At 38.6% G+C, this 12,156-nt stretch overlaps 1 protein-coding gene across 1 annotated transcript in view; it reads right to left on the bottom strand.

Moving 5' to 3' along the window:
• Positions 1-11,449, bottom strand: part of OXR1 (oxidation resistance 1) — an 85,232-nt gene extending 73,783 nt beyond the window's left edge. The window contains exons 1-2 of the mRNA XM_010577003.1: positions 11,362-11,449; positions 2,975-3,057 (exon numbers count right to left, since the gene is read on the bottom strand). Coding sequence (XP_010575305.1) covers positions 2,975-3,013 — 39 coding nt within the window. The 5' untranslated portion in view covers positions 3,014-3,057; positions 11,362-11,449. The remainder of the gene's footprint in view (positions 1-2,974; positions 3,058-11,361) is intronic.
• Positions 11,450-12,156: the final 707 nt, after the last annotated feature.

The following is a 12,156-nucleotide window of genomic DNA, read 5'->3' on the forward strand; positions in this document are numbered from 1 at the left end:
TATTAGGTGCTTATCTGCTATTTCAGGAGAACAGCACAGCCTTCAATCCTGGGAGAGTTAAAGGGTAGGGAGTGGGGCCGGGAAAGGGAAGTCTTACATTGGAGCCTCCCAACACTGATAAACCATACCATCTGCCTCCATTGCTCACTTCTAATTTTTTTTTTTAAACAAAAAGTGCTTTTCCTGTATAGTCTATAGTACTTGAGAAAAAACTATCTATACATAGCCACAATTATTTCCTGTTTCTCCTCAAAAGGAAGAGGGGTTAGAAGGCTTTTGTTGAAGTCATGCAACTGCTAGCATGCTGTTATCATTGGTGGTCAGCAGCCAACACTGTCTGCTTATGCTCCTTTATCTGTAGTTCGCTCCTCTAACACCTGTAGGCAGACACTGATTCTGTTTGTACAGCATGTGTGTAACACAAGAGACTTCAAATGCAATGTTAATATAACGAAGTTATGTCAAATAAGCAATGTAAAAATGCTATTTTCACAACATAAAAAGCACTAAAGAAAGTTCTAGCTAGTAACAATAATTCACCTAAACTATTTGCTCTGTTGGTCCTTAGAGCCTGTTCACATGCATCAGCTGTGTGCAGAAAGGGAAAACAATTGGCTTGGAGCACCAACTGTGAATTCTGAAACAACAGATAATATCAATTTGCATCTAATCCATTGACTGACATTCAGAAAAGGAAAAACTATATTAACTTAAAAAAATAAAAAAAAAATTGTTCACTGTCTAAGCAGTAACAGCAAAATTAAACCTGAATTTTCTGTATCCTTCAGAGGAAGTTTAGGACTTGCTTCATTTACTTAGTACCACATCTGTTGGTATCTTCTCTTTGGTGCTACATACAGAACAGTAGTTCCAAGTTTTCATGCTTTGGGAATTTTAGATTAAAATCTTTAACATTAACTGCCTTTTGGCTTTAGCTTTAAAGAGAAAATACATTTTATTGTTTATTTGTCCCCAAAATTTTTTTTTTTTTTTTAAATTCTGGTGGGAAGTATATTTCACCTTAAAAACCTATAGTTTGCATCAGTGAGATTCCATCTCACTCCAAACTTCAGGAATACAAATAAGCCCTTCCCCCTTAAAACCATATAGCCACTGGAAAAATTAACACATTAAATTATTATTAAAAAAACAAAGAAAAAAAACCCACAAAATTTTCAACAATACTGGGGGGGAAGTCTGGTTTCTGCCTTCATCCTTCTACTAATTCTCAAAGCAGCAACACATGCAGATGTATAAATACATGTGTGTGGGTACATATGTGTATGTGTGCTGTTGCTTTGAGAGGTAGCAGGATGAAGGCAGAAACCAGACATAAGTTCATCTCTCCACCTGGAATAACATCATAAATAGTAACAGTAGCAAGTTATCACAATAGTTACCAGACCTCTCTTATGCATATAGCGAACACAAGCTCAGTTCCTAAAGGTCAGGTCTGTGTATTTTATTAAAACATACGTGCACAACACATAACCAAAAGCTCTGAAAACTCAATGCTACTTAAATACTTCATGAGTGAAATATAGAGCAAGACCAGACACAATATGGCATCTGTGAAGCTGAAATGCACCATGTTCCATAGACGCAACAGGCTCCTTTAGAAGCTGGACTAAGTTCAAGACAAAAAATCCTTGATTCTTGTGAATTGTCTTTTTGACTCATGAGGAAGTGATGCATGCTTCAGTACCTATTAAGAAAGTTATTTTTGCAAATAAACCCCCAGCTACTGGAACATAGAAGTACATGACATCTTGACACAAACATACTATTTTTAAACAGGAAACCTTGGTGCTTTAGCTTTGCCTGGAATCTTACATACCAAGGTAAATGCATGCACATGGTAGCAAGAGACAAGTTAAGGGATTTACTGACTGGAGCCCCAGTTCTACAGAGTGACACCTGAGCATTTTTTCCAATTATTTCAGACAAAATGGGGTTAATGTAATAGAAACAACAGTCACATTTACTTTACTCTTCTTCAGCTGCTAGAACCTAAGCAGCAGAAATTCCTTTTTTGAATTTCAGCTTCAAGGAAGTGTTTCGTATAGGCTAGAATTATATTCAAATTCTCCATATAAGCCACACTAGTGAAGTGCTTCTTGCTCCAATACACACATCCTCTGCCTCTGTCCAAACGACTATCACAGCCTTCTCAGTAGTTAAGCCATAACACAGCTTGGCTTAATGTAACATTAAGAGTTAAGTCTCCCGCGTATCTCTTATTCTTGGAATAAGAGAACACCAAGAGGTCAAGTAAAGACTTAAAGTTCTCATTTTTATTTTATCATGTCCGACTTCAAAAGCATTCAAAGATAACTGTGACAGATTTTCACTATTTTAATGTCAACCCTATAAGCATTATTTATAGGCTTAATTATATTTCCAGTATATAACACAAGACAGATACTTCTCACTTCAGTTTCCCTTAGTAACCACAAATGTGAAAAGCTGACTGCAGCACAGTTTGAGGGTCATTTCAAGAACAGAACAGGCAGAGAAAGGCTCCATTTTCAGATACTGCTGCAGAAACAGATCAGTACAGTAAAAGGTAATCTATGAAAATTATTAGAACACCAGAAGGTCAGTATCGAGATATAGCTTTTCCCTCCCCAACTTTATTCTGTTATTTCTCCTCATGTCAACAGTTTATTAATAATGCTGAAAGCAGGGAACTTGCACATGATTTTATAATTAATGTTATTTACTATTTCTAACTAGTTACCTAAAAGTGAACCAGTCAACAGATTGATTAGCTTAGTTTTTTTGAAGAAAAAAAAGCATTACTCAAGTACTACTAGCTAATTCCCAATTTAAATCCTGTCAAAATCAGCTATCAGATACACAGAATTCTAAGATTAAAGGTAATGCACATCACTGTTTTGCTTATATTTTGTAATGAAACTTTAAGTCTGCACTTGCTATGCAATGACATTCTAACAATAAAGCAGTAACTTACAGAATATTCAATAGTCCCTTTAGGCTTTTGAAAAGACATTCGTCGCCCATCTTTCTTGTCTGGGGTCTTCTTCTGGCCAGTGTCTGAAAAAAATTGAGGCAACGTGCGTGTTAAATTCATTTTCCTCTCTCAGTACTGTCACAGGCTGCTGACTACAGCCCCGTGGGCAGATATCTAATTCACCAGTTACACAGCTTGCTCCCGGTGACTGTCTAACAGACAACCAGCTGCTAGAATAAGGACTTCATTCCTCTGCAATGCTTTAAGAATTTGACCAATATAAACGACTGATAACTGGGAATCAACTAACTGCATAAGTACTTGCTGCTATCCAGGAAGCTGTTGATGAAGGAAGACTAAATAGGAGACTGACCCCATCAGGCAAGCAACGTTTCTGGAACTACTGTGTTTAATTGGTTTTATCTCATACCCAGTCTGCTTTCATCTAGAGGGGAAATGATCTAGAGTTCCTGTATGTTTGATTTAATCAGTTGGGATTTTTTGTCATTGTTTGATAAGTATGGAGTATTTAAAGCTTTTTTTATAAAACAAAGAGCATTAGTGTTTAACTTCGCAATTATCCTGTCTGTAGCAAACACATACAGCCTGTACATAAACAATAAAGATTCTAAATAAAGAAATAACACAAGTTAAGAACTGTTTTTTCTATTGAGGCATTGTATTTTGATGACCTCCATTTCATAAGCCAAACAGGCAACAATTTGTACCTGAAGTAAACTCTACTATTTTACACTAATTGGCTTGATATTTGTGATAAACACAATGCAACAGTGAACTTAGATGATACAACAGAAAGCATTTAATTTTACATCTTTAGAAAAGTGGTTTTTTAACATATCCATTTACATACACACATGCATTTTTTTAGATGAATCTCTTAAGTTAGGTCTCTGTCACAAGACCTCCACCTTCAACAGTTAAATATCTGCTATTAAGGAGCCCAGAATACTTACGTGAATGAGATACGTTAAAGTTTCATGCTACAACAGGATTAGTTATACTCCCATTTTGAAGCATTCAAATTTCTGTTACCATAACTGAATATATTTAGTAAAATATTTCAAACCAAATTGAATAGAAGAAACAAACCTTACAAAATATATTATTTCAAAGTATTTTAGCATGGCTAGATTGAGAATAGAAAACATACTGTATGTCTTTTTAAGCCTCACCTGACATAGTAAGGAAACTTGCTATAAATTGAACGCAACTTTTATGTGTTATTATTTTTAACTAGTATCCTGACTGCAACAATGGACAAGAGACTAGATAATACTTCCACGAATTTCCATATACCCCCTCCCAAATTTCTACATGGATAGTTGAAACTATTAAGATATCGGGGGGGGGACGGGGGGGACAAAACAACACAATTAACACAGGAAGTTCTGCAGTGCCCAAACCCAAGAAACAAAATACTACTACTAATAATAACAACAACAAAACAAAAACATAAACCTCAGCAAATACCTTACATTTGCTATATAGGGCAAGCTGCAGAGGACAACAATAAAAGTGATTTCTAGCAGACTAGCAGATTCAACATAGTACTCTCCTGGGGTATTCTTTATATAATAAAGAAATAAACATTGGACTAATTCTACTTCTTTTATATATTGAAAAAAGTCTGAGGAAGAACGTTTCCATACCTACAAGATAAAAATTTATCTATGGATGGTATTAATTATGTTAAGTTTTTATAGCTATGAATGACAGTCAAGACTTTAAGCCAACTTTTAAAAACTTTCCAGAAATTCTGAAAATCTAGGCACTGTAATTCTGCACCCAGCTATATTCATTCAGTACATTAAAAGGTATTTCTTCCCTTATTTACTAATTGCAGCTTTTAAAAAGTTACCTAAAATAAACCTTTATTTCTGATTATATAAACAGTTTTTAAAGACACTACGAATGTCTCTAGGGGAAATTAAGCCAACTCAGTAATGACTAAAATACACTATAAGTTTGTGTGTAGACTTAACAGTAGCCAACAGTCTCCTCTTCCAGGTCAAGTATTTTGTTACCAAAGTGTCTACCTGACCTTGCAACACAACAGGTGCCTCCTCAGCAAGCTACCGAAAAACTGCAACAGCTGCTTGACTGTAGCTGTTCCAAATTTTTCAGCCCATATCAAACCTTTGCCAGCAGTCTAATCATCTTCTTTCAACAGCAGTCTGGTTCAGATACTCCTAAGCAAAAGTCAAAGGATGCAGGTGAAGAAAGACTGATCTCGTCCAGGATCCTGTAAATGCCTTAATAATCTATACACTGAGCACCCCTATTATAGAACAAGCATCTTCTTCCCTTGTCTGCCCCCACCCCCCCACTATTAGATAGAAATAAAGACGCCCCATACTACAAATGTATATATGCACTTCAATTGTATACAGCCCAATGTTGTTTGTGTGGTTTTTTTCCCTAACCCAAATTTAAGTTTCCTTTTGCTTCTTACTGGTTCATGTATAAGTGTCTAAAGAGTTTGCAGAAAGGTGTCACTCAAGAGGTCAAGATAAGTTATCTTCTCCCTCTCCAGTAACTGAACAGTAGAATAAAGTCTTGCACAAATAACCACTTCTGTTCCTCATGCCAGAAATAAAAAAGGAAAGTTATTTGTTCTTCAGGGCAGAAAGATCTGCTGCTTTAGACTTCAGAGCACTCTGGTAACTTCAGGAAAGCAAGAGCAACCAGCGGGTAGGGTGTGGAAAGAAGGTCCCTGTTGGATGCGCCTTGGAGGAAAGCAGACATCAGGAGAACTCCTATGACAAATTCCCCTGGAGCTTATAATCTGCAGTTTTTATCTTTTTTTCTTTTTTTTTTTTTAATGTCATCCCCTCCATACCTAAGACAGTAGTAATTCCTACCCTTCCCATCAGTGCCCACTTCCATTCCTTCCCTCTGTGATAGCATCATCTCCTCCTCACTATATGGATACACAATTCAAGAGTTTCATCACCTGCTGTGTCTAAGTCCCCCGAGTCAAGAAGAGCTGGAGGCAGGCAGTGCTGAGCTGTGTGTGCGCTGACTACCCAGCTGGGCAAGCACCGGGCATAGCTATCAAAATCCACACCTCTGCCCACAGCTCCAGTGCTTGAGCTGTCTCTTCATAGAGAACCCATCCGTTTCACCTAACACCTCAGAAACAAAACTAGGAGGTATTTCGATTGTGAAAATAGGTCAGAGTAGCAGAGACATGAGTTCAACCTCCCTGATGGCATACTGCAAAGTCTCCAGCTATCTCTCACTGAACGAGCAGGCTATTTATTTCTGAAAGGAAAGTGAGTGCAACTTTCAGCCATCCTTGTGTTCTAGGAAGCATGCGAAAGGGGAAACAGCTGCCAGCATAGGATGGTCCGAAAAGACCTCAGCACCAACAAAAATCAGTCTCATCCTTTCATTTTACTTATTTTCCTGATAACTCTGTTGCACACAAGCTGATCTTGTTAGGTTACCCACAACCATTACCTCATTGGCCAGCAGTACCCAAGTGAGACTACCAAAGGCTGATGTTCACAGACCACAGGTATAAGAAAAACCTGACACCACCGACCATGCTGCACACAACCTCAAGAGTCAACAGTAACTTGTTTAATAAGGGGATCTGTGGTGCTAGGATATCAGATCTCTAGCTGTGCTGTTTTAGACACAAACAAGACCAGACCTTTCGTAACATCAGGGTTGATGCTTTAATTCTGAACTACCATTTCACAGGACTGGACCTCCACAACAGCTTGAAACACTGAAGTGAAAGATAACATGTCAGATCCACAAACGACAAGAAAATATTTAAACTATCTAGGATTTAAAAGACTAGAACTAGAAAGATGCAGAAGGCAGTGTTCAAAATGACAACAGACTGATATTTAGCCTGAATGCATACATACAGAAACTTAAGATTAAATGACTGTAGCATAAGAATGGTTACATATGATCATCAACACAACCAGAGAGAAGTACTTACTGTTCCAACATGTTTATACAAGATAGGAAAAGGGTTTTTAGGAATATCATGTTTTAGGAGTATACAGTTTTCAATGAGGCAGCTTTGACCTTAAAATATGCAATAGTCAGTGGCATTATTTAACTGCAATTTGAAGACAACTGAAGTTAAATTCCAACATTTATAGGGAGGCTTCTACAAACTGCTTCTGTATGGCCCTGTGCCACTGAATTTTGGTTGACTGAAAATATGCCTGTGGTGCTGCTAGTTCAAATTCACACAAGACTGACATTTCTTAGTATGCCATCTGAGCTGAATTGTAGACCTTCAGTTTTCTGCTTGCTGATGTTTCTAGCGCATCCCTTGGACTTTGGCAATAAGAGCTGATAAAGAGAACTCAAGATTTGTACAGTGAGTAACAATGCAATGGTACATACTAAGAACCGCTTAGGAGTATCTTCAAGCTCCACATAGAGCAAAATGTACTAAATTTTCCTTTACGCTACTATTTTTCTGCATAAGCTTAAATCTCAAATAACTTGCAATGTTTCTCAATTACTGATCTATTCATTTCAATGTTGACAGAAATTATAAAGATCACTTTTTCCAGAGGAATAAATTGATAAACCAAACAAGTATCCTCTGAGATAAAGCAAGTAAGCTGGACAAGTCAACAATTAATGCAAATTGTTTACAATTAGTAACTGATCTTATTATAGTCAAGAAGATGAGAAAAAGAGGATTTATCCCCCTGCCCATCCCCACCCCCCAATGAGAACTGCAAGTTATGCATTAGATTTACATGTGTTTAAGAAAAAGGCAGAAGCAGCAACCTTGCTAAATGCTTGTCTAGGGCACAATTTTTCACAGGATCTTAAAAAAACCATGCAGCACATATGGGCCAAAGATTTTTAGAAACTGAATCACAACAAAGTAAGGAAAGAAAAGTAGTCTTTCTCTGAAATATTCTCAGAGACATTGTTATTTAGCAGCACATGAAACAACTATTTGATAAACTAAGAAAGCATAGATATTACATCTTTATTAGATTAGTTCTGCTCAATAACAATTACATCTTTATAATCTATTCACATAAAGAAACAAAAAAGATTAAAGTAGGAAATCTTTATATTCCATAAGGCTTGGTGACTTGGGTTTCCTAATAGCCGGGGCTACATCTCAGTAGAGCAACTGCCTCATTGACCCTTCTCCCCCTCCTGCAGTTAGATATGCTTACGCTAATTACCAGAATATTATTTTCAGTTATCTTCCAATGTCTTAGGAACCAGAAACAAAGAGGGCCTAATAGCCTACAAGATGCTAGTAGCCTCTAGTTTTCTAGCCAAAATGGTAGTTTTCAGACCAAGGCAGTGTCATAAACAATGCCCCCTTTAGCCTCCTCTTGCTAAGCAACTACTTATTCCATGATTCAGTCTTTCCGAGTAAGTCATGCTCTCAAAACTCTTGATCCTTATCACTGCTCTCCACATGATTCTTTTGTTCACATTTTTCTCAAGCAAACCCCCAAACTAAATGCATCCAAGACCTTTGAAGTGCTGATGCAGCATTAACACCACATCAAAACAGCTTTTTCCTGCAACATAGATTAAGCACTACTCCAAGTTCATTTTGTGATTCCCCTAACACAAGACCCTCTTTTCTGCCATCCAGTCAGCTGCATAGCACGTAGGCAGAAATAATTAAATGCATGCTTTCAGAATGAAAAAAAATTCAATAGAAACAACTTTAAGGCAGGCCGCTTCTCCAAATGACTAGGAGACATAAAGCCAGCTCCATGCGTGACGCTCCTGATATGTGCGCATCACACAGGCTTTCTTCTAAAATAACATTTCACGTTCAGGGTAAACAGAAATGCTTCACCAAATGTTATGCCACAGCACGTGTTCACAACAGTAAGCTTCCTTCCCAGTTCCATCTGAAACATGTATGTATACAGTTTAATACATTAGAGATTACCTAAGTGCAATCTCTACCTCCTGTACAACCTCTCTGCAGACCAGATTCATATATTAATGAAAACTTGCAAAAATCATGGCTGTTCTACTGAGACAGCAAAGGAAGTCAACTTTTCCAATTAATAATCATTGTCCACCTCTTTCGGGTATTTAAGCCCATTTAGTCATATATCTTCAAGTGTACACAATACCACACAAGCAGTTTGACCATCAAGCAGCAATATCAAGCTATCCTTAGATCTTTCAGAATTTACACTTTGCCTTATCACACTTAAGCCAATGGTACCTAGTTTTTCTAAGCTCAAAGTCAGCCAGGTTATCCTAATAATACAGCAGACTTGTGCACTGCAACTGCTCTGCTAACACACACAGAGATCTCCTGTGTATGTGAAATTATACCCAATGCTTCAGTAAACATCCTACTGTACAAGTCTATTGCATTAGGTTTGCTGATGACATCAAACTGGGGGACCAGTCAACATACTTGAGGGCAGGGTTGCCATTCAGGGGGACCTGGACAGGCTGGAGGAACAAGCTGACAGGAACCTTATGAAATTCAACATGACAACAGTCCTCTGCACAGGAAGGAAGAATCCCCTGTGTTGTACAGGCTAGCACTGCCTGGCCAGGGGCCAGCTCTGCTGAAAAAAGCCTGGGGGTCTTGGTAGGCAGCAAGCTGAACAAGAGCCAGCCGTGTGCCCTGGCAACAAGGACAGCCAACAGCATCCACAGCTGTATTAATAGGAGCATAGCCAGCAGACTGAAAGTGCCAGAGAGAAGCAACTAGTCTCCTTAACTTGGCACTCAGACTGCTTTTGGAATACTGGCTCTAGTGTTCCTGTCCCCCACCCCTCCAGTCTCTTTTAATATAAGACAGACACTGATAAATGAAAACTATTTCAGTGATGGGCCACCAAGGTGGTCAGGGGCTGTGAGAAGAGGCTAAGAGAACAGAGGTTCTCCAGCCTAAAGAAGAGATGGTTTTGAGGGACTGTAACAGCAGCATCCCATACCTTCTAGATAACTTCCCCCTAGGTGTCAAGATGACAGAGTAGGGCTCTTCAGTGATGTACAGTGGGAGAACAAAAGACAACAGACATAATGGACAAACAGCAGAGCTTCTGACTGGATAAAAGGTAAAAATCTAATTGCTCAGAGCAGTTCTGCGGTTTCCATCTCCGGACATTTTCAAGGTCCAGCTGGATGAAGCACTGAGAAACCTAGCCTGAAGTCACAGTCTTCCCTACTTTAAGCAGGCCTAAATGGTCTTGACTGCAATTCTAGTTACCTCTGTTTCCTCCCACATTTTTCTGGCAGGCAAAGCAGATGTATAAGGCCACCTCCAAACCAAGCCAGAAGGAGATCCACACATACAACACAGCAAGGTGTGTTACTTAGTGATGAACAGAACGGTATTATTGATACATGTAGTAAGTCGAAAGGCAGCCATGAGCATGCATTAAAACAAACACGTAATACAGTCAAAGGATACCAGATTACTTGAATAAACTGTACTTAGATTAAAAACTAATCTAGCAGACAACTGAAACAGATACACACTGAACTTCAGTAAAACATCTGATACATGTGGGAATCCTACTGAACAGTAAAAAATGGAGTAAGAATTGTAAACTATGTCAAAAATTCACTAAAGGGGAGAGTGAAATAGAAACTAGCAGAATGGAGGGGTATATCAATGAGTTCCCAATGGACTAGTTTTTAAAACAGTTCAGTTTCACATCAGCAAACAAACTCACAGCACAATCAACAGCAAAGGCTGGGCAAAATGACACACAGTGAATTCTGTAGCCCCAAAGCTTGGAGAAAGAAAAGCAGGGCAAGATGTAGTAGTACAAAGCATAACATGAAGTAAAAGATCATTTAACATCACATACACTGAGGGAATAGTAAAGAACTTGTATATACTAGTAGCGCATAAGCCGGAAGAAGAGATTGTGCATACATTAACATATCACAAGATGACTGAGTCACCGGCCTGATACATTCCAAGATCACATTTGCTTCTTATGCCTGTACCAACTGAAGTATTTTCAGACATGGAAGTGAAGCATTAGCATCTTTGTAAAGGGTGCTGGTACATTTCACATGTGCTTCATCCGGAACAGTGTGTACAAGAAAACTTGCAGAATTGTGTCTCCCCACTTTGAAGCCTCTCTCATACTTGATCATACACCTGTTAAAGTTAATTTCTTAAAACCGAAGTACTGAATAGGATGAAGTGAAGAAATAACCTACTTTATTCTTATGTGTGCTTTATTCTGAGACAGATTTTTAGAAAGGAAGATACTAACTTTTACAGCAAGACTTGACAAATGTACTATAACTTGGCCCTGCACATTTATCTTTCCAATGGGCTGCTGCTACCTTCACCATAGTACAGAGGACTGACAGGCCACATGGCTTACTGGATATACCATGTATGGTTATCTCACCAATTAAGACTCAAAAGCTGATTAAGAAAAAAATGTAAATAAACCCACAGGCCACATGGTTCAGAACTGAACAATCAAGTCGAGCCTGAGGGAGAAAAACAACAACAAAAAAATCCTTTAATAGAAGGCAGCTAGAACAATTTCCCTGACAGACTGGTTAAGAGGATTCTCTGAGCAAGAAGTTCTGAATCACTGATTCTCATTTCTTTAACTTCTGTATTTAGAGACTACTGCAGGAAGTCAAGACTGCCTGTGCAGTGTATCACCTCCCTCCATGAAGTGACTGCAAACAGAAGTGAAGTGAAAACGTCCAGGAGGGAAGAAGCATGAGAATCCAGGTATGGAAGTATATCCTCACAGAATGAAAGTGTTATCTGGAAGAAACCTCTTGAGTACATCTACTCCAGCCTCGAGTTTGAAGCAGAAACATTGTCAATATCAAATTAAGTCAGCTTAAAACTGTAATCTGTCCCAGTGATGAACCACTTTCCTTGCGAAGTTTTTTCTATTGTCCAATTTGAACCTCCCAAGCTAAAACTAGTGGCTGCTGCCCCTTCTTTTATCATCTCTTACTACTGAGAAGAGTGTGCCCCTTTAGGCAGATGTAGGTCACAGTTAGATTGCCTCTAAGCTGCCTTGGTCTCCTCTTCGCAAGACTAAAGCCCAGCTCCCTCAATCCCTCCTCAAAGCTCATGTGCCCTGCGCCCCTCAGCATACTGGCTGGACCCTCTACAGTTTCTCAGCAGCCTTCTTTAACAGTGGTACACCAAACCAAAAAGCATATTCAAAGTACGG

The sequence above is a fragment of the Haliaeetus leucocephalus genome, unplaced genomic scaffold (assembly GCF_000737465.1).
Source record: "Haliaeetus leucocephalus isolate CR32 unplaced genomic scaffold, Haliaeetus_leucocephalus-4.0 Scaffold555, whole genome shotgun sequence".
Taxonomy (NCBI): domain Eukaryota; kingdom Metazoa; phylum Chordata; class Aves; order Accipitriformes; family Accipitridae; genus Haliaeetus; species Haliaeetus leucocephalus.